This window comes from Ambystoma mexicanum, chromosome 8 (genome assembly GCF_040938575.1).
Source record: "Ambystoma mexicanum isolate Mex_15411 chromosome 8, UKY_AmexF1_1, whole genome shotgun sequence".
Lineage (NCBI taxonomy): Eukaryota > Metazoa > Chordata > Amphibia > Caudata > Ambystomatidae > Ambystoma > Ambystoma mexicanum.
In genome coordinates, this window is record NC_090929.1 from 174,815,173 (window position 1) to 174,837,770 (window position 22,598).

At 46.1% G+C, this 22,598-nt stretch overlaps 1 protein-coding gene across 4 annotated transcripts in view; it reads right to left on the reverse strand.

Annotated features, from left to right (window-relative positions):
* ENTR1 (endosome associated trafficking regulator 1) overlaps window positions 1–22,598 on the reverse strand; it is a 540,688-nt gene that overhangs the window by 249,773 nt on the left and 268,317 nt on the right. For all 4 annotated transcript variants that reach the window (XM_069609578.1, XM_069609576.1, XM_069609577.1 and 1 more), the window contains one exon: window positions 17,580–17,653. In XM_069609578.1, coding sequence (XP_069465679.1) covers window positions 17,580–17,653 — 74 coding nt within the window. The remainder of the gene's footprint in view (window positions 1–17,579; window positions 17,654–22,598) is intronic.

Consider the following 22,598-nt stretch of genomic DNA (forward strand, 5'->3'; position numbering starts at 1 on the left):
AATGGTACGGATTTGCCATTCATAATGTAAGGTATCAGGTGCAGGCTGGCCTGCGATTAGGCTTGATATCTTTAATTGGTTGTGCAAGGCACCAGATCAGGAACAGGTGAAAGGATTGGGCAGGATTTCTCCTAAGACAGGACTAACCAGTATACATTGGTAGCCAGATTGAGGAGATTGTAATACTTTGAAGATATTCAATTTAGTTGCACTATATTGCATTTTATTTACTTTGTGCATGTGGTTAACCACATCTGTAACTTGTTATACCCATCCAAGTGGTCCAGTACTATACAGGCCTAACTATATGGCACAATACCGCTTGAAACAATAAATGGAAATGCATACTAGTTTAAGGGTTACTTTAGGTCAGTAGAATAGTGCTCCATGTTCATTGTCTTTAGCTCAAGAGCCAACACGAATTAAAGCTTTACAGTTTTTCATCTGCACGGACTACATTTAAATACGGTACACAAAACATTAAATAGCATAGTAGAAAACCTAAAGACCTGCATCTTGGGCTTAGATGAGCATGGAGCAGTAAGGCACGAACATGCCCTGCCTATTGTGGCAGAGGATAACTAGTAAAGAAGAGAAAGAGAAACTGGGCTGCCCAAAGGCAAATACTTTGCTCTCCTAGTTCTATTCCAGGCGCATCCCTCCGTATAGAAGGTTGACTGTTGCAGAAGGCCAATGTTCAGCAAGGATCATGGCTGGCAGACTCTCCTTTCGGATGCTGGCTGGTGTGTAGGCCTGGGATGAACCAGGTGGAAGGCCATCTAACACCCACCAATGAAATGGATGTGTATGTAGTTGATTGTGCCCTGTGTTTGCCCTTGTTGACCACCAAACTTTAACCTTCAAAGAGATACTGGTTTGCTTTCTGAATGGTAATAAACATAATTGGTCTAAGAGCGCAGTGTCCCCTTCTGAAACCCAAAATATCCTTCTGATGATGGTCTTTGAAAGCACTGGGACCCAAGGATTTACATCTTGAAATGCAAGGCACTAGGGGGATTGGAAGGTAGCTAGGCTACCCCTCCGGGACAGGCATGGGGCCTGCAAAATTCAAGGCAGCAAAAAAGACCCTGCCTAGTGCGATGTCAGTAGCAGGGTTGTTCAGAGTGTGCACTGCAGTCTGTAAGTGGGGATGCTTTTAAGAAGTACTCCAACACCTGCAAATGCAGGAAATCATGACATTCCATATTCAAGATCAGAGACCTAAAAACCAGTGAGTTTTTAACTCTGATATGAGTGGCAGGAAACAAACACAGCTACTGGTATCAACAACTTGACAGTGCATTGGACATCGTGCGGCTACCGCAGGGCTGAATTCAATGGACACTGCACTGCTATTCCGACTTGCCACACACTCCATGTCATGGAACAGGCTTGAGAGCAAGTGACAGGAACTAGGCTAATGCCACAACTCTTCAAATGCACAATTATTTTGCATTGTACATGGTTTATTACAAACCTTATGATTTATATGATTAATGTAATGGATTTCATGGTGTATAACAAATGCCACACCTTAGAACACATAAATTAGTCAAAAATTATACAATTTTCCCCACAGATTCCATCTCCTAAAACCCCCATGTAAACAATTGAAACAATTTAACAATCTTTGCTTTCTTAAAAAATTGCACAACACTAATTAAAAGAGAAGGACTACCTTGCAAAATATATTGCCAAATGTTTCACCATTTAAAGAGACAATTTCATACTCACATCGACTAAAACAAATTCCTCCCTAATTTCCTGCAACACTGGACATAAAATCATCAAATGTTTTAGTGTAAGTGGTGTTCCACAAAAACGACATATTGCACTTTCCCGTTGCCCTCTAGTACATAAAATGTCCCCAGTTTGAATCAAATTGAACTGAACTCTCATGAAGGTTTTTCTGAGGCGACTATGTGGACAATGTTTCAAGTAATTCATAAGGGATCCCCTTTTTTTGGCTCAACACATTTCTTTATGACGTATACTTGCTCTTCTCATCACAAGTCCGGATCCAATCTTGGTCCAGGATTTTCCTTTTCACTTGAACGGATTAATCAACAAGGCCTCAAGAGACACCCATTTTTCCATAATGTATCAACAATTATCTTTAAAAGAAACAGAAGGCCCCCCGCCGCAAACTCTCCATCTTGCCGCCCATTAGTGCGCACAATGTGTTTGATTCACTTACAAACAGTTTCCGGTATATTAGCAAGATCTTCCGTTGCACAAAAGAGTTCAGGCCCAGTTCAAAACAAAGTATGGTTATAGGCACACAGGTTGGTTAAGACGGTGCTTTCCCCCAAATCAGTCCCTCCAACTTTTCCAACTCCAATTTCTCATACCTACGACTAACTTCTAGACCATATAGTAATGAAGGGACAACTTTACATGTGGAGAACTGCACCAAGGGTTGCAGGGTAAAACAGTATTTTTCCCCAATAAAATACATGTGGCCTGCGTACTGTTTACCTTTGGTCCACAGTGCTATCTTCCCAATATTGTACTCGATTGGCCTAATGACCCAAAATTAGCGTAGGAACAATTAAGATGAACCCATTACCCACTTAAAAGTGCACTGCTTTATGCCTCCTTTCCTTATAGCAGAATGTTCACTTTTGCATATTCTTCAAAATGGTTCAAAAGTCTCTGTAGGACTATCAGTGTCTTATCTATAAGCAAAAGGTCATCCGCGTAAGCCACCGTAAAACAACGTTGCCCATTTACCCTCGGGTATACACATGATGCTTCCTCCACAAACTCACCCAAGTTTGTGAGATATAAATTAAAGAGGCAGGGGACCAATACACACCCCTCCCTCAAACCACAGTCTATTTTTATGGGATTACACCTCTCCATTTGAGTTGAGCCTCACCTTTACCACAGTATCGCTGTTTAATTCAATCAGGATGTCCAAAATGTGTTTAGGGAGGCCCCACCTCAGAGGTTTTGACCAGAGCCTTGCTCTGTCCACTTTATCAAAATGCAAGGCTCAGGCCAACACTCGCCACATATATAGAGTCCTTCCCCCTCAACGCTAGCCTGATCAATTAAGGATTGGATAAGCAAGCCAATGCATCCGTTCCATTGGCCCTCCTAAAGCCTGTCTGGAACTTAGATAATCATCCTGTGCCAACACTTCAATCCTCTATACTTTTTAAAACACATGTGGCAAAAATGTTTCTCTTTACATCCATTAAAAAGTGATCAGCCGGTAGGTCGAGGGCACAAGACGACTCCCCTTCATAAAGATTGGGACTATTATGGAAGTATGTCATAAGGATGGAAGAGTTTTATTATTTAGATTATTTTGAAATCGAATGTGCAACTTCAGGGCCCATACACCAGGGTCCTGTTTCAATACCAGGTTGCACAAACCATTAGGGTCAGGGCCACGAGAATTTGACACAGATTTTATAATTGTGCATAACTAGTCAATAGAAATATCAACATCCCAGTGATCATTACAAACAATACTAAAGGTTTCGGAATTCACTTTTTTATATAACTCGCTGAAGTGTTTCATTCCAGGCCTCTTCAGGGACAGGATTTATCATTTCAGAGTTGATCTTCCCCTTTATTTTATTAACCATGTTCCAAAGGTTTTTACTAGTTTTCTGCAGGACTGCCTCTAGCATTGATTCTCCATCTCTTTGTAACAATAGGTAACTATGAATTTTAACCCAGTTTTTATAGGCTTGCTTTTCTAATTAGAATGTGTTTTTCTTTCTCACAGGAAAATCCTACACGTAATTCCCTAATTCTTCTGCGCATTTCATTTTTCCTGTACTGAACCTCCCTTACGTACGTATGGAAACGGTTTGAACAGAAGTTTCCCGGCTCACAGTGGATTTGGAAACCGTGTCCATTATAAACATAGCAAAACTCTCTACTCCCAAATCCCTAATTTTATTGGGCAATGTAGTAGATCGTCACCAATAAGCCTATTAATGTTCAAGACTTTTCAAGTTCCAGCTAATTCTGTTCTTTTGGTCATTTAAGACTATTTCTACAGGTTGTCATTTTGAGTAAATTGATCTTCGTATTGAGCCTTAAAACCTTATCATGATCATTCAATGAATTATTGACCACTTAAGATTTGGTTCAAAGAGCAAACCTTCGGAAACTACTATGTAGTCTATCCATGAAGATAACTAATGTCTATAGTAGGCTTCAGAGGTAGATCTCCCGAAGTCTGACCATTGAGAATTTGGAGGTCCCAGCCTTCCCAAAACTCACTCCATTGTGTTCCATGTTCGATTTGGAGTAATACATATTTGCTTGTAAGGTCCAAGTCTTTATCCCGAACCATAGTGAGAGGCAAACAATATTTCGGAGCCTGAGAATTCTACTTTGTAAGCTTCGAGTATCTTCTCAAATTCCCAAAATAAGGGCTAATTCACAGCGGGAGGGTGCCAGTACACATTAACCAAAAAGTATTTGTTTGCATACAGAGTTAAATTCCAGCTCTAGGTCAACCCCTAACACGGCCTTGAAGTTGCTTGAGATCAAACTCAGTTATATCCACCCCATGCTTGAAGCGAATATATAAACCCCAAGAGGGACATCATCCATTTCTTCTGGATGCACCCTGTTGGAAGGTAAAGTGACCATCCCAGATCAAACCTTCCATTGCACAAGTTTCTTAGAGCCATACAATTGAATAAGCATTTAGGGTTTCCATCAAGCTCAGGTCATGGATCAACTTACCAAAGCCCCCAACATTCCATGTTGTCAAAAGGTAAACTTTTGTGCAGTTAATTCTATGTCAAGTTCCCCAATGGAAACATAATTTGAGCACCCCAGGTACCCAATATCACCAACTAGCTGTTCGCCATAGGATGGAGATGACGGCGGGCCATGCAACTTTGTATAAGGTCTAGGCAAGTGATTGACGGCCTCGACCACGCAAGCCCCACCCGGGGGCGTATAAGCTCTTTTCCCATTACTATTCATAATCCCCAACTCTTTTGCTACTGTAGAATCAATGGGAACAACATTAAAAGCCCAAATTCCAAGGTGGTTGCCTGTCAGACAAGACCCATTCAAACACTAGTTGAGCTGAAACGGATTATACAGCAATTTGTATCCTTTCTATCTGGAAATTCGACTCTCGCTATATCCACAGTAGACAGGGCCCTTAACTTCGAAATTTCAGCAAAGATCAGAAGAACATTACTTCTGTTCAAACACAGCATATACCCTTGACCCAAGGTATGTGTTAACATGAGTTGGTACCCTTTCATCGTTCTGTGAACAGTCTCCTGCTTCGTAACGGGAGAATTACACTGAACAATACAATTAACTTTTAACCCATCCATAAAGTCTGAACTTTTGGCATTTCTAAGAACGCTAAAAGGCATATTATTGCCAGTGTTTTCAGATTTCTCACTTGGCATAAAGGATTTTTCTCTGTACAAGTTATTAAACTGTTGTGCATCGGACTGATCGATCAAGTAGTCTATACAGACGTTTTAATAGATTGCTCAAATTCACACCCATACTGAAACCCTGCCCATAGTTGACCATTTAGTAGGTTAGAATTCTCGCTATAACAACTAACTGGAGTTATGTCGGGTCCCCCTTCTACAAGTGGGCCAGAATTTGCATAAACCAACCCCAGCCCCACACATTGAACGGTGGCGCAAGAGTCGAATTCTGCAGTAGGCAGTCACTTTGCCTTAGAACTTCCATCCTTAACTCAGCATTTTCACTATACTTTTGGGAACCCACATTATTCCTTAAATGCGTTACATCAATGCAGTCCTTTTGGCCTGCGTTGACCTGCATTCCCCTAGGGACGAAATGCACTATCCCAAAACTGGATACAGAGTGCCAATAAACAGCTGCAAGCACTGATGAGTGTCAGTAAGAGCAGAATGGTATTTTCTGCAACTATACCAACCTTAAAGTAATAAACCAGTCTTGTCCTTTCTGACGGGAGAGAAGAAGGCAGACACTGCTTTTACGGTTGCTCAAATAGAACAACCGAAAGAGGAAACAGGTCACAATCAGTATACTGTAGAAACACTTTTCAGGTAGAAAATGGGAGATTTTACAAGAACATCCATAGCCCCCATTCTGCCAAGATGCACCCCACCACCCCAATGTTATATGTTGAGTACATGCAAGCTACTGCCATACAATTAGTGCGGTATGTGCAGTCATGTAATTTCCAAACACTGCCATGCCCCACATCCTGCCTGCCTCAGGCCATTAGGTCAATAAGTTTGCACTATGCAAGAGTCGTGTCCACCTATTATCATACTCTGCAGTGGTACATTACCACAGAAGGTGCACAGTGTTTGCCCACAGGGGAGGCAAAGTCAGCACCTGTGAATGCAAAGTATGCACCCTCGACTGTCTCCTCACTTGACCTCTCCTTGTCAAATATAAAAGACTGTTACAGAAATGCATTAAATACCCATCACATGCAGCATGGTTGAAATACTCAAGAGCACGATGCTTACCCATAATCAAATTCAGTCATTCTGCTATGTTGACCTGTGCCCTCCACAGAGACTCGGGCAAAGTACCACATATCTCCCTGAAGGATCACAAGATTTATCCTTGCTTGTTCTGGATTTAACATTGTGAAAAACGTTTTTTCTCCCTCTTCCGAATCCAATGTGTCCCTAAAGCGAACAAATGCACCTGGACTGGAATGTTGAAGGTGGTATGTTAATGACCGATGATGGCAAGAAGTAAAATCGAGCAAACCACAGCGGTCTGATGCGCTCACCCAGAGAAATGATTATACGCATTGGTGTTAGATCAGGGGTGGTGGGCATTGTTTAGCGCAGTCATACTTACACAAGTAGCCGCTGTCGCTACATCCCAACTCCATGCAGCATCTCAAACCACAATACATCCTGGGGTGAGGATCAGGACCCGACAGGCGCTAGTGCATGACAAGTACACACACACACTTTCTTTGTCAAATGGACAGATCAATTTAGGTCAATGTCAGTATGCGCAAGTTGGGCGGAGTTCAACCAGGGTTACGGAGGAATGATACTGCTGCCTAGTTCTGCTGAGTCCCTTTAACTCAGCAAGACCTTAACTCTGCAAGACCGCCTACAACAAAATCCTTGCTGGGTGCGTAGTGCCTGGATTGTCAGTTGGGCAGAGTTGAATCAGAGTTAGACTGGAGGGAGAACAGAGGGCGGCTGGTAATAAAAGTCTCTGCCAATGGAACTGAAAGGCTCAAGGACGAGATGCCAGACAAAGCAGTCAGAGGACCAGGTGATACCCGGGCAACCATCAACAAGCATGGCAGAGGTGAGCGTACGCTCCATTACTAACATTGCTAATACAGCTGATACTGGTGACTCCCAAAGTGATTTGCTAATAGACCAGGCAGCAAGGGAGGTGCAAGAAACATATGACAAGTCATTGGTGAAAGAAACAATGATAACACCAGTAGAGGTGCATTTGGATTTAGCTAGAGAAACTGAATCCCCGGGAAACCAAGGGAAAGTGTGGGCGGCAAGTATTGGATGGGCCCCTTCAGACATCATGAGCCCATTGAACTTGCCGCGAGCAGAGATGAAAAATAACAACAAAGTCCAAAGCTCTCAAGGCATTATAATAACCCAGATATATGAGAAAGAGGAGCACGGCCCTATGAAAGAACATTCAAATGAGAGACACCCAGAGGAACAGGACCCCTTCGAGATCCTGAGGGGGAAAGAGCTTTGGTAAAATCTCTGAGGATGATCTAGCAGCCCGCTTGGTTAAGGATATTGCAGAAATACAACTACTAATGGATTGCAAAAGAAGGCAAAGTGAGGTCTTTTTAAACCAAGCATTAACATTGCTAGATGAAAGAAAACCAACTAATGGAACCAAACATTGTAGCAATGGCAGAGCATACTCCTGGAAATTTAGAAACTAATGAAAATCCCCAATGATAAACACCACAGCGTAAACAGGGAAAAGGGCAGGGTATCCAATTTATTTATTTTAATTCTTAGTAAGGCACTACATGCCCGCGGGCCTCAGAGCGCACCAAGTGAAGCAGAATAAGAGGGCAGGAATTCAAGAAAAAGACAAAAGAGTAAGGACAAACAATTAGTCAGCAAGGATAAAAAGTAGGGTTTTTGCATTTTTCTTAACCAGTGTCAGTGATTGGGCCAGTTTAAAAGCAAGACACAGGGCATTCCATTCATGTGCAGCGTTGAATTCAAAATTTGAGTCACCAAATTGTTTAAGCAAGATTGCGCCTGGTTAAGCTGGAGATTGTCAGAGGACCGCAGCACATCCTGATGAGATATTGGGGGGCACTCAGATTCTGACACTTCTAAGTAAGAGAGTATGTTGCTTGTAATTCTCTGCTTGATTGAAAGCCAGTGTAGTTCCCTCCTAAATTCGGTGACATAATCAAGCCTTTGGGGTAGTTTGAAAAGTTACCTAGAGATATGCCAATCAGTAGACTATTACAATATTCTAAACGTGAGTTTACAAGTGATGATGCCACCAGAGACCTATTTTCTTTAATAACCAACTTCAGCCAGCCTATTACCAGAGAGGCGCTTTACTTCACTGCATGTAGGGAAAAATGTAGAAAATTCAATCAATCGGTTTCTTCTATAGCGCACTATCACCGAAGGCATAATGGCGCTGTGGCGACACCGAAAAGAAAGCTTGGAAAGGTCGGCTCACGTAAAAAGGAGAGTCGGACTGCGCATGCGCGCGCGACGCATGCGGGACTAAAATCAACGGCTCCCGGCGGCCGCTACTATTATCCTGAATTCTTTTCCACTCTACGAGAACCAATCTCGCCTCAACCGCCCGCCAACGGTGGCGGACCCACTAGAGCTGCTGCCGCTGCACTCCGGAGAGAAACCGGAGCGGGGGGACGCCAGAACCAGCCCGCGGACCGCCGGCGGATGACCCGTGGCCATTGCGGCGCGGGCGGGAGAAGAGGATCGCTCCTCCCCCCCGGAGACACTGAGTTCGCTGTGGCTCCCAGGCGAGGCCGACGCTTGGATCGAGATCTTGCGGCGCTCTCCGGGTGCCGATGAGCGGCCGCTGAGGGCCCCCCCCACCTGCTCCACCCTCGGGACAACAGCTGCCCACACACCTCCCGATCCACGAGAGCAACGCATCCGGAGAGCCTCCGCATCGCCAGCCTTCCCAGCGGGGCCTCCTCCCTCCTTCCCCCGCCCCTCCTCAACAGCAAGACTACAATACCTGGGGTCGAGCGGCAGCAAGAGCCGAGAGCTGCGCTCCCCCGCTGAGGGAAGACACGCTGCAACCAGAGGCACCCACGGCAAGGTACACGGGTGTGGGGGGTGGATGCTTTGTTTCCCCCCCGCAACCCCCCCTTTTTGCAACTAGCCTGCTGCAGGGGACACAGAGCACAGCTGCGCCATAGACCCACGAGCCACAAACGCAGCTACCCCTCCCCAGCGCGAGCCTCAACCCCCAGAAGAAGAGAGTAACCCTGGAGAACTCAGAGATCCTCCTATCTCTTTGTCAGATCTTATGAAAGCGATTGGGGACTCGAGGACGTCCTTGGAACTTAAAATGGGTGGCCTATCCTCTGAGGTGTCCCTTATACGCCAGGACCTCCGCAACTTGTCGACCAGGGTGGGGGAAGCGGAACAGAGGGTGTCTAACACTGAAGATGCGGTCCATCGCATTGAACAACAGCTCACTGTGATTGCCCAAAAAGTGACCCAACTGGAAAACCGCGCCGAAGACAGTGAGGGGAGGGCGCGACGCAATAATCTCAGGATCCTCGGTATACCAGAGAAAGAGGAAGGCCCCAGCGCAGAACTCTTCCTAGAAGATTGGCTCACTCATATCTTTGCCCCGAAGAAGCTATCCAAATTCTTTTCGGTTGAAAGGGCACACAGAGTCCCCACCGGCCGACCTATACCGGGTGCCCCGCCCAGAACAATGATTGCACGCCTACTGAATTATCGCGACCGAGATGCGATCCTACAAATGGCAAGGGCCATGGGCCCGATCACATACAACGGCTACAAGGTCGGTTTCTATCCTGACTACACGAAAGAAGTCCAAAAAGCCCGCCAGTCCTTTGACTCTGTCAAGAGGAAGCTCCAGTCACTATCCATCAAATATGCCCTCTTCTTCCCGGCATTGCTAAAAGTCCAGTATGAGGGCGCTACTCACTTGTTTTACAACCCCAAAGATGCATGGGACTGGCTTGAAACTCGTGTCCTCACGGACCCCAGCGGGAAACGCGTGCTACCGGGCCCGCCCGCGCAGCGACCCCGACCTGGGAGACCCTCGCCCCCTCACCCCCCGTCCGATGCGGACGACGACGTGTCAAGGACCCCTACGGAAAAAGGATGAATACCCGGTACTGAGGGGCCCAAACTGCAGATTGGTAGAATGGAAATGCTCACCTAGCGGCCGCCGCCCCCTAAGGCTGCGCGCGCGTTATCACAGCCGGGTTATCCCGAAGAAGTTTATAAAGTTATAGGTTCAATGTTTGGGCGACAGGTGCTCCCAGTTAGGGGGGGGAAGTACAGGGTGGGGGGGAGTTCAAGGACTGTAAAGAAACCGAATCAAGAAACAATAAGGCGAGACACATAGTAGCACTGGCAAGGGAATCAAGTACTGTCTATGGGCAAGACCACAGACATAATCATCATCCAGGCAGCAGATATACCAACCCGAGACGACCCCTGGACGTCTCCCCCGAAAGTACAGCGCCGCACACCTCTCGAGTGTACAGGACTACCATTGATCCTCGATGTCCAGATATGCGCCCCACGCAGATAGAATGAACTCCAACAAGGTGACTGTGCTCTCCTGGAACGTCAACGGCCTCGGCTCCAGCATAAAGCGAAGACTGGTGCTCCAGTACCTTAACCGTTACTCGCCCGACATTGCCCTTCTAAATGAAACGCATTTGCTTGGCACGAGCACAAACCTCTTCAAAAGATCCAACTACTCTCACGCCTACCAGGCTGGATTCACAACGAGAGCCAGGGGCACGATGATCCTGGTTCACAAGCGAGTCCCCCTGCAGGTCAGGAAGGTCAAGACCGACCCCCGGGGCCGCTATGTTATGATACTGGCTGACATCTGGGGCGAGAAATGGGGCCTCGCTGCAATTTACGCACCTCCCACACAGTCGAAAGAACTACTCTCCGAGCTACAGAGCCGGTTACTAGAAGAGGAGGCCGATGTATGGGTGATTGGCGGGGACTTTAATGAAGTGATGAACACTGCAGTCGATAGATCTCACAGGAGGTCAGGTACCTTCCCTGCCCCCACACCACTCGCCATGTTCGCCGAAGCTCTGGGTATGACGGACGCATGGCGCTCGCTCCACAACAACGAGGCAGGGTTCTCCTTCTTCTCAGGCGTCCATAAGTCATTCTCCAGAATCGATTATGCCTTCATCCCCCGAAATATAAAGCACAGGCTCCTTGACGCGGAATTCCTCGCAAGAGGTATTTCTGACCACTCTCCGCTCCTATTGTCCATGAAGAACTCCGGCCGTGGTCCGGATCGTAATTGGCGCCTGAACACGTATCACCTACGTCTCCCCGAAATTGCAGAGGAACTGGAAAAGAAGACAACAGAATATTTTGAAAACAACGAAGGATCAGTGGATTGCCCGATCTCGCTCTGGGAGGCGTATAAGACTGTCCTCCGCGGGGAAGTTATCTCGGAAGTTTCGGCCTACCAAAGACAAGTCCAAAAGATCAAAGAGGCAGAAGCGCGTGTCCTGGAGTGCGAACGGCGAACCCTAGAACACTGCACCCAAGAAGCGAAGGAGGATCTGATTACAACACAAGAGGCCCTTAGCAACCTGGGTCTAGACAATGCACGAATAGCCCATCAGTTAGTCCGGAGCCAAATCTATGATCGAGGCGACAAGGCGAATAAGACACTGGCCTGGTTGGAACGGCGCGAACAGACCAAGGGACATGTGCGGGCAATTGTATCTCCAGACGGAACGCTCCTCACAGACGACTCGGACATTGTTGCGGCATTCGCCGCCTACTATGAGAAACTCTACACTCCACCGGCCGAGAGCCTGCCTTCCGAACCCGCATGTTACCTTGACCAGATCGAGATCCCGAAGCTCTCTCAGCGCCAAACAGACCTTCTGAACGCCGAAATCACTGTCACCGAGGTGCAAGAGGCGCTCGCACAGCTCCAACCTGGGAAGACCCCGGGTCCTAATGGGTTCCCTACAGAAACATGGAAATGCCTCAGCGGCTCACTGCTGCGTAGAAACATACGGTGCATGTGGGAGGGCAAAGAGCTGGGGGCACTCCCCCCGGACCTCAGGAAGGCATGCATAATCGTCATACATAAGCCCGGGAAACCCCCGGAGGAATGTGCCTCCTATCGCCCAATATCCTTGATCAACGGCGAAGCCAAGGTCCTCGCAAGAACACTAGCCAACAGACTGCTGCAAGTTATAGAGACCCTGGTCCACCCCGACCAATGCGGATTCATGCCCAACAAATCCACCCGCATGAACCTGCGCAGAGCCAAGGAAATACCAGCCCCACTGGCCCTCCTGGCAGTGGACTTTGAAAAAGCATTTGACTCTGTAGAATGGGAGGCTTTGTGGGCAATCATGGCTCGGATGAACCTGGGGCAAACGTTTATATCGTGGGTTAAACTCCTGTATGCACACCCGGAGGCCACGGTAAGGGTGAACGGCAGGTCTTCTCGATCATTTCCCCTGGGTCGTGGTACGAGACAGGGGTGCCCCCTCTCCCCGCTGCTTTTTCTCTTGGCCATAGAACCTCTCGCAATTGAGCTTAGGACTAACACTAATTGGTCAGGGTTCACCTGGCCGGGGGGGGAGAGGACCGACTGTCCCTCTACGCGGACGACCTCCTCATATACCTCAGTAACCCACGCACTTCCTGCCCGATTGTCTCCCGCATCCTTAGAGAATACCAGCGCTTTGCAGGCCTTAAGGTAAACGAAACCAAAACCATTTACTTCCCGGGCCAGGGAGACGAGTCTGCGATCCCTGAAACCTGCCCATATCATGTCTCCATTAGAGAACTCAAATACCTGGGCATAAGACTCGACTCGACACTGGGTGGGTTCCTACAACTCAACTTACAACCAATAATTGACCGGTTCAATAGGGACACCTCCCACTGGCAATCACTCCCACTATCACTAATGGGCAAAGCGGCGCTATTCAAAATGTTGACCCTCCCCAGACTGTTGTATGTACTCCAAAACGCCCCCATTGCCATCCCCCGAGACACCTACGCACTCCTAGACAGACGCCTTCGCACACTGCTGTGGGGAGGGAAACAACCCAGGATCGCCCTCGAAACGCTACAGCGATCAGTATGGGAGGGAGGCATCGGTCTACCATGCATACGCACCTATTACCTTGCAGCCCAGATTGGGGTGGTAAACGACTGGATACACGCAGATCCCACACTCCCCCCACATCCGCCTTGAAACAGAGAGCATGACCCCACTAACCCCACTACAGACCCTGTACGCCACCCACGACCAACCCCCGTTGTTGCCCAAAATGACACGCCACATTTGCCGGGCATGGCGGGACGCGCACAAACTAATAGGCTGGAAAGGTAAACCAACACTATCTCAACCCCTATGGCACAACGCACTCCTCCCGGAAATAGTAAAGATGGGCACCTTCAATCACTGGTGCGTGAAAGGGATACACACACTAGCGCATGTGATACAAGACGGCCACCTCCTTGACTTTGAGACCATGCAAGAGCGATTCGACCTCGCACCCATGGACCGGTTTCGACATGCGCAACTGGCCCACGCCATTCGCACCCAATTCCCTGATACGACAACCATACCCCCCTGTACTCCCATTGAGACCAACATCCTTTCGCAATACATTGACACCAATGTCACTTCCACGCTCTATCAAGCACTTAACTCCTTTGGGGCGACGCAGCTAGATGGGCTCAAAGAAAAATGGGAAAAGGACATAGGTCAAATGGAACCAGAAGACTGGGTAGAGGCATTGATGTTCCCTAGAGAAATAGGTATAGACTCCAAGCTCAGGCTTATACAACTGAAGATCCTCCACCGCACATACTATTCACACACTGCCATGGCCAGATGGGGGGGACTGGAAGACGGGACATGCCTCAGGTGCAAAACAGAACCTGCCACGTTTTACCATATGTTATGGGACTGCCGAGTCTTACAGGTCTTCTGGGAGAACTGTATCAACAAGATCGCAGCCACCCTGGCGACACCAATCCCCAGGGATCCCAAAATGATACTGCTGGGAATCGGAGGTGAAGTGGATCTCTCGAAATATGAAAAAATATTTCTGGCACTGGCATTTGGGGCAGGCAAAAGATTGATCGCGGCTAGCTGGGGCTCTGCCGACCCTCTATCCGTGAACCACTGGTGCAATGAGCTGGACAGATGCGCGGCCTCGGGGCGCCGGATTTATAATGCACGGGGTTGCCCCCGCAAATTCGAAAAAATATGGGGTAAATGGCTGGACGCTAACTGAAAAGTGCCGTTGAAAATAGACACGTACTGTTGTTAACATTGGTTACCTGCCTTATCCCACAAATGCCTGACGGCTCTCGGCCCGACTGGGTTCCTTTTGCTTTTTTGAAAACTGCCTTGCTACCATGATCTGATGTATGCCTTTGATTCATGTTTGTTTTGGTTGTTGTGTTACTAAAACTTAATAAACAGAATTATTAAAGAAAAAAAAGGAGAGTCGTAACCCCTTATTTAAAGGATACAAAATCTACCGTAGTTCTCAGCAAATAGGGAAGCGAGTTCCATAGCTTAGGCCAGGCCACAGAGAAAGCTCACCCAACCACCCGCTCCTTCCTATATTTGGGCACACACATCAATGCTGCGTTAGAAGATCTCAGAGATGGCCTGTGCCGTTACGGAGTAGTTTCTCTTGGATGGCTAAACAGCCTTTACCATTCCGTGCCCGATGAATCAGGCATATACCAAAAAGGTTAAGCGGTTGGTTGGAGGACTCACTGCAGACACTGGCCTATTCATGGGCTCAAGTTGATTTCTGGGAAATGAAGCAGGATAAACCAAAAAAATGACATAAAACTAAAACATTGCTATAATCAAGAAGTAGTTGTGCCGAGGAAAAAACTCTTGAGTGGATCTGAGGAGACTATTTAAGTTACCAATGACGCAACAGATAAGGCTGGAAAAAAGGAAACAAAAAAAAGCATTAAAATGACTTGATGGCAATGAAAGAGCAACATTACCAGCTGGATGCAGAGTGCATGCTAAGAGTAATAAGTGGCCAGAATATACAGAACTTATGGGCTATGCTGAATAAGACATTTCAAACAGCAATGCTTACATCAGCACTGATTGGCCATTTTTCAGATTTGTCTACCAAAAAAGGTCTGAGGTATGAGGAACCAGAGTATGTAACTGGAAAGGGGTGGGCAATACCTTTCGACTAAGCAGAGATCTTGGGGAGAATAAAAAGCCTGAATAGAAGGGTGGCGGGACCAGATGGCTTTTCCAATGATATGTTAAAGGCCAACCCAGAAGAATGGTCAACGTGGTGTACCCTGCTATTTAAGCACATTCTGCTGACAAAGTTCCACCCTCATGGAAAACAGCGCTAATCATTCCAGTTTACAAAAAGGGGAGTATAACCGACCCCCGTAACTACAGACGAATTGCTCTGATGGATTCTATGGGCAAGGTCTTTGCATCCATCCACTTGGACCATTTAATGCAATGGGCAACAAATAATAATATGATGGACTAGAGACAATCTGGGTTCGTCAAAGGGGTAGGTACGGGGCTTAACCTGCTTCTACTTAACCCATGTAAAATTAAAGCCATGGAAACTAAGACTAAAGTCTATGCAGCGTTCATCGACCTTAAACAGGTCTTTGATAGTATAGATAGAGAACATCTATGGTAAACATGTATCATTTGGGACTGCCATATGGACTTGGTAAATGCAATCCGCTCGCTCTACTCAGACACCTCAATCCAAGCAAGGCTTTTGCAACAAGGGACTCTCTGAAACTATCAAGTCCCATTGTGGTGTAAAACAAGAATGCCCTAGGTCTCTATACATATGTGATATGAGTACATGCCAGAGAGACATAAAAGCATTCCCACCAAAGACTGATGAGCAGCTAGTACCATGAGTTATACACGTGGATGATTTAGTTGTCCTTGATAGGACTCCCATTAGTCTCCTAAAAAGATTGGCAGCCCTGGAAGCCTATATGGAAGCTAACTTTGTTAGATAAACAAAGAAAATAAAAGTGAAATGTTTCGGATGGTCCGCTGGGCGTCTAGGGGGGAAAAGATTTAAATGCACATAGAAAACACTATATTAGAGCAGATTCCCTCAAATAGATATCTAGCAGACATAGTGAATGCGAACATCAGAGAATTGGAATGGGAAGAAATGCTAAGGGCAAAGACAAAGCCAAAAGTCTAGCTACGCAAGCAATCTGCATCCATAGAAAGTTTGGGAAATTCACCACAAGCAGAAAGTCGTGCCCATACTAACATAAGGTACGGAGGGCACCTTAACTATGACATGGGAAATTTGGAACTTATTAGAGGCACTCTTCTGGCGAAATGTTTTGCATCTGTCACCAACCTTCCCAATTGCCCTAATAAGGTATGATCTAGCGCTCCAATCATTGCACTTGATGGTATTATGGAAGTCCCCGAGTATATTCCGCAAATGTATAATGGAAGAGTTGGCAACACCATTTAAGATACTGGAAACCAACGATACAAATAGGTGAAAGGGGGGCCCTTGGAGAGAGGCAGGACAGATGTTGAACATGGCTAAAGGAGCTGGAAATACCCATCGAGGTACTAAAAGGCAATCCTGAGGGGCGAAGAAGAAAACGCGTCTACAAGACTGGATTGAGACCGGGGGAAAAAAAGAAGATATAAAAGACCCCTTGATCTTGCTCATGAAAGCCGAGCTATTAACCAACTGCAAGCTTATCTGAGAAAATTCCCATGTCTGGAATTGAGGCACTTCTTCATGAGACTCCGACGGAATACACTTTCGACGAGAGAAATCTTAGTCATAAGATGACAACTGGACCGAACTGAGGCATACTGCAGATTCTGTAGGAATGAGAAACGGGTGGAATCATCTAAACATTTAATTCTGGAATGCCCCTCAGTGCAACGGTTAAAACTAAATACATGGGGGGGGAACAAATTCATGCCATGGCTGCCAAAACATAACACAAATGGTGGAATATGTTCCTTGTACAAAAACAGTATTCATTAATCTTTGCAGTCTTTGTGAGGGATATTCTGGAGAGAGAAGAAATGGAAGTGAACAATGATTTCATCTTTGGTCTTTACACCACTTCTCCCCCTATGATTAATGATAGTGGTATGGCAACACTCCCCATGGTCTGGCCCTGCCTCATCTCTATCACTTTTTAATTCTGATTACGGCAGAGGACTAGTAGGGACTCAGTACTCATGTTTTGTTCTATTTAGGAATTTTGTTGAAATGTTAGGATGACATGGAAAGAATGTGTTTATAAAACGTTTGTAATAAAACAATATCATAATACATAAAAAATAAAATAAAAAAAAAGTACACTTACTTCTCTGCCCGAGCTTCATTTATCTTCCGCATATCTTCCATCTTCGTCACCAGTTGGGAATTTTCTTCCTTCAGCTGTGAATAAATGAAAGTAAATGGGATCTGAAGACATTCAGTTATATTTTTCTTATACAGACATTGCAAGGAAGTTTATTTTCAGAGTACTTATTCAGTGCAAATGAAGCCTGAATAAGTCTTTGCACTAAGAATCAACTGTGCTTGCAAGGAGAGAGCAGACCAAATGGATAATGCACACAAGGAAACTGCGATGTTTCACTGCTTTACAAGAGAAGCACTATGGTACTTTATAAAGCAGATTTTGATGGTGGAGAATGCTCCAATATTGGCGGCAGATGTGAAAGACAATGGAAGCCAAAAGCTCGGAAATAACTGCAGATGCTCAGCTCAAAGTTCTCACAGGGGGAACACTTGTGGATTTTACTCTCAGGGACTGTGGGCTTACACCACGAAAGACCTTTTATACCAGAGGCAGGGTCTTAAAATTGATCTTTATTAAGGAATAAAGGCATCCACTTAAAAAATAACATCATCACAAACCTACACAGAAACAAGGCACTTCAATCATTGGGGCAGATCACAAAATAAGGAGACTCAATGAATAGACAAATTATTTACAGGCTATTTCATGAAACAGTCTTGATGAAAACGAATACGCAGGTAGGAACTGAAAAGTAAAAATGTAGCATTATCATATTTCTAGCGCAAGATTTATAAAATAAATAAGCAAGCCAAAAATGTGCGCCCACCACTAGAGCGTGAGGATTTCATCTGGGCGTGTAAGGAATTGGAGAGCTGGCCTGGACATGCATTGTGTAAGACATGAACACAGGGAGAGCTTCTTTATATGGAGCCGCTTTCATCCTGCAGAGTCTTGAGATTCCAGAGTTAATGCAAAATGCCAGCATGTCTATTTGAGGCAGGGACTGCATGTTGACTATCAAACAAAAAGGGTCAATGCCAGCCATCCGGTACAGCCTCCACTCTCTCTGGGGACAATATATGGGGTCTGCCAGTAAATCATGCTCATTTGATTGGGCTCCTCACATGGAGGAACTACGTGAAGGGAAATCATGAGGTTCCATATATATTTCTGGTTTCCTCCAGATGCTTTTTGTGGATGGATGTACTGCAAAGTGGGGAAATGGTGGAGAGGAAATACAACAGTCCATGCCCGGGTGAAAGAACAAAGACATTTTGATTCCTTCTTCCTTGCCACTATTCCATACTAACTGCTCTTGGGTCAGAAACATCCAGCGAAAGAGGATTACAAAACACATGGGCTTAATGATGCGGTTTTAGGTCTGGAAGAAATGTGCATATAATCTTTGAGGAACAGCAAGACAACGCAATGTATAGAAACATAAAAAGATAATTCATCTGGACAGAGTGGGCTTGATCACCCGGAGAACAAGTGAAACACAACGAGTAACTGGGCATATGGATGGGCCTACAAAAAGGCTGGTCCTAAATGAAGAAAAGTCTTTGCACATGAAAATTATGTACAGTCTCGCCTGCTGCAGAAAAACAAGTAAAAAGCTGTCCGAGCATTAATGGAAACGTGAAACAAATTTAGGGGGTTAAAAAAAAAGGAACCAACCATTGAACTAAGAGGGACTGATTGCAGGAGGGTTGCGTGCTGCTCTAGTAGGCAGAAGTGATTGTGGCAAAACAAGAAAGGTCAACGTAATAGGAAGCCATAAGAATAAAAGCCTTCCTTATAAGTGAATCTAAAACCCAAAAATAAATTCCAGGTAAAATTAGAATATATATATCCCCCCTGAGGACACGGACATAGCCAGATACCCAAGAATGTGGGAAACAATGCTGAGGGCGGGAAGGGTGGCCCTGGCCCAGAAATGGAAAAGCCCGGAGACCCCCTCAAAGGAGGACTGGTTAAAAAAAGTTAAAAACATGTTCCTGATGGACAAACTCACGGCAATGATGAACAATGGTCTGAGCACATTCCAAGCCAACTGGTACGGGGTACAGCAGACATGGGGATGGGATGTTCATTGATCCACAGGGTAGAGTTACGGAAAGAACGGGCGCCCACGCCCCGGGAGACGGCGGACGTTACACAGCCACACATGCAGTCAACGCTCAGACTCTTTCTCAAGCTCCGGATACATTGAGCTCTCTATGCGTCTCCTCACAAGAAGCAGGCGCAAAGGGGACTAAGTTTGTTTGGGGGGGTGGGTTTACGGGGGGAGTGGGCGGGGGGGGTTACGGGGCCTGTTATAAGTATAATCTTTAATCTTTGCTGAAAAGGTTCAATGCCCGTTTGTTCTATTATGAAAATGCTAATAAAACAAAGTTTAAAAAAAAAAATTTAGAATATATACTGGGTGGTTTGGAGGGAGATGACAAATGTGAAGCAGGCCATAGAAAACCTTGACACCTATTCAAAATTGCTGAATCGGCTGCAGTAGTCGAAAGTGAATAGCTGCATAAATAAATATAGATGCCAGGGCTGGCCAAATAGGACAAATCTCAGTAACGACGGGACGTCAGAGGCGGCTGCAACCCTCTGTTGTGGTGCGGCTTGACGCTGCTGTAGGTCCTTTCCTCAGACTTTCTCCTCACGGCTTGTACGGTCGCAGCTCCCAGTGGCTTCTAGCGTGGGGAGGCTGTTTCACCATCGGAACAACTTGTTCAACTTGTTACCCGGACCCACTAGCTGTCCGGTAGTGGGGGCCGCTACGTGGGGATTGGTGCCCGGGTTGGCTGTCGTGAGGGGCATGAACGGGATTACGGTCTGGTGCAGCCTCCTGACGGGATAAGCATCAGCTCCAATTTCTGTGTGGAAGCTCCCCTGATGTGGGAGGGCCGGTGTTCAGTTCAGCTCCAATTCGCTATTCCTGGTAAGTCCAGAGCTAGATCCCTGTCGCAGGTGGTGCGCCTTATTAATACATTTTTTAGCAGAGTACTGGCAAATAGTATGCGGTCTGTGCTTTTTCAAGTTTTGCCCCAGAAGTTCTCGATTTACATCATTGCTGTAAGTAGGAATCATGGTGTGATAAGTTCACTGCCCAGGAACCATGATGCTAAAAATCCCACCCCAGGGCCAAGGGCAAAGACAGTCTCGATGCTGGCTGAAGCTGGAATAGAGGCTTTGTCTCCCTTGCCCAACAGGGACAGGATATCGGAGGTCCTTGCCCTCAGTTCTCGCAGCGGACTGAGGCTGCAAGGTGGCAACATTTCCACGGTTTTGGAGAAGACCAAGGGGTCTGATTCCCCCGGCAAACGCTTACCTACTGAGCTGGATTGTCTGTCACCGAACTCCGGTACTATAGGACATGCAAGTCCGGAATGCATACAAGGAAGGGGTATCACTGACATTATGGCTCCCACATTTTCCCCAGCTGTGACATCACTCCTAGGAGGGATAAATAAATATGGTAGGAGGGACATAGAACACATAATACCATTACCCTCTGCTTCACAATGGGGGGCTAGGCCAAACAATTTCCAACCAGATCATACGGCCTCTTCCCATTGGTCGCACCTCAAGGCTAGTATCTCCAAAGAGCTCCTCCCTATGTAAGATTCTTAATGGCCTTTGCTTATTGGTGCACTTATTGGATCACTTTGTGTCAGATTTACAGCCACCTAGAGTGAACATTTTATCCCTGACCAATGTACAACATGGTCCAGTTGCACTGTCTCAGCCGATGAAGCATGACAATGCCTGTCAAGCTAATATTCAATGGGAGAGGGGGCGGAACAAGCCTCACAAACCACATTTGTTAGGGATGGCCTGCCAGCTTCCACTGGGATAACCTCTGCGTCTAATGAAAAGGCCAATTCCCTCAATGTTGATATTAAGGGTCAAGTCCAAGAAATACCTCTATCTTGGTACTCTATTTCAAACCCGGCTTAAAACCGCCTAAACAAACTGTAGCAGCGAATGCTAAACTCAAACATGTGTCCTCGCAGAGTTTGCACATAAAGACACAAAGATTACTGGCTTGATTATTCAAGCCTTTGTTATGGACCAAAGGAACTTTGTTATCACTAACATCGAGAAGGTAGAAGTAAACTATTCCAGAGAAGTGTTGTGCAAGTGCTTGCATGGTTGCGACAAAGAACAGGGCCGGGAATTGTTAGATTGTCTGACCTGAAGATCTTACGTAGGATTGACTTGAATGATTGGTGTTCGCAATTAGGAAGCAACTGTGTCCTAGTGGGTTGTGCATTCAGCACATTACCTCCGTATCTAAGATTGTGCAAATACCTTCCCAGGGGGTGTTCGAACTGTAAACTGATACTTTGTATGTATGTATGTATTTATTTTTTGTATAGCGCCGATAGCCCGTGGGCATCAGGGCGCTTAGGCAAACAACGAAAAACAAAACAATACAATAGGAACGTCTGCGCTAAGCCATGAGGTGGTCATAATCCCCCGTATCCCAGTTCATCATCTGAAAAGATGAGTCTTCAACCCTTTCCTAAAAACAGTAAGGTTGGTAACGGTTCTGAGTGTTTCTGGAACACTGTTCCACAAGCTGGGGGCCTGCACCAAAAAGGAACTGCCCAGCCCAGATTTCAATTTAAACTTGGGGACGATCAACAGACATTTACCCTTTGAACAAAGATTCCTACTGGGGGTATGAAGCACTAAACCCTTTTTCAGATACTCGGGAGCAGAGCCGTACAGGCATTTATGCACCAGGCAGAGAGCTTTGAATTTAATACGCTCCTCCACTCTGAGCCAATGCAAGGCTATTCTCTCTGCAGTAACATGATCTCTTTTCTTCAGATTTTTTACCAGCCTAACCGCGTTGTTCTGAAGCACCTGACAACTAGAAACATCCTTAGAGGAGGCCCCTAATAACAGGGCATTGCCATAGTCAAGCCTTGATAGTATAATGGCCCTGGCTACGGTGGCCATATTACCCTCATTAAGAAACGGCCTAATGGCTTTCATGAGCCTTAAGTAATATGCCGTATTTTCTTGTAGGTAGCTAGTCTGGGCATGAGCATCCACCTGTGAGTTGAC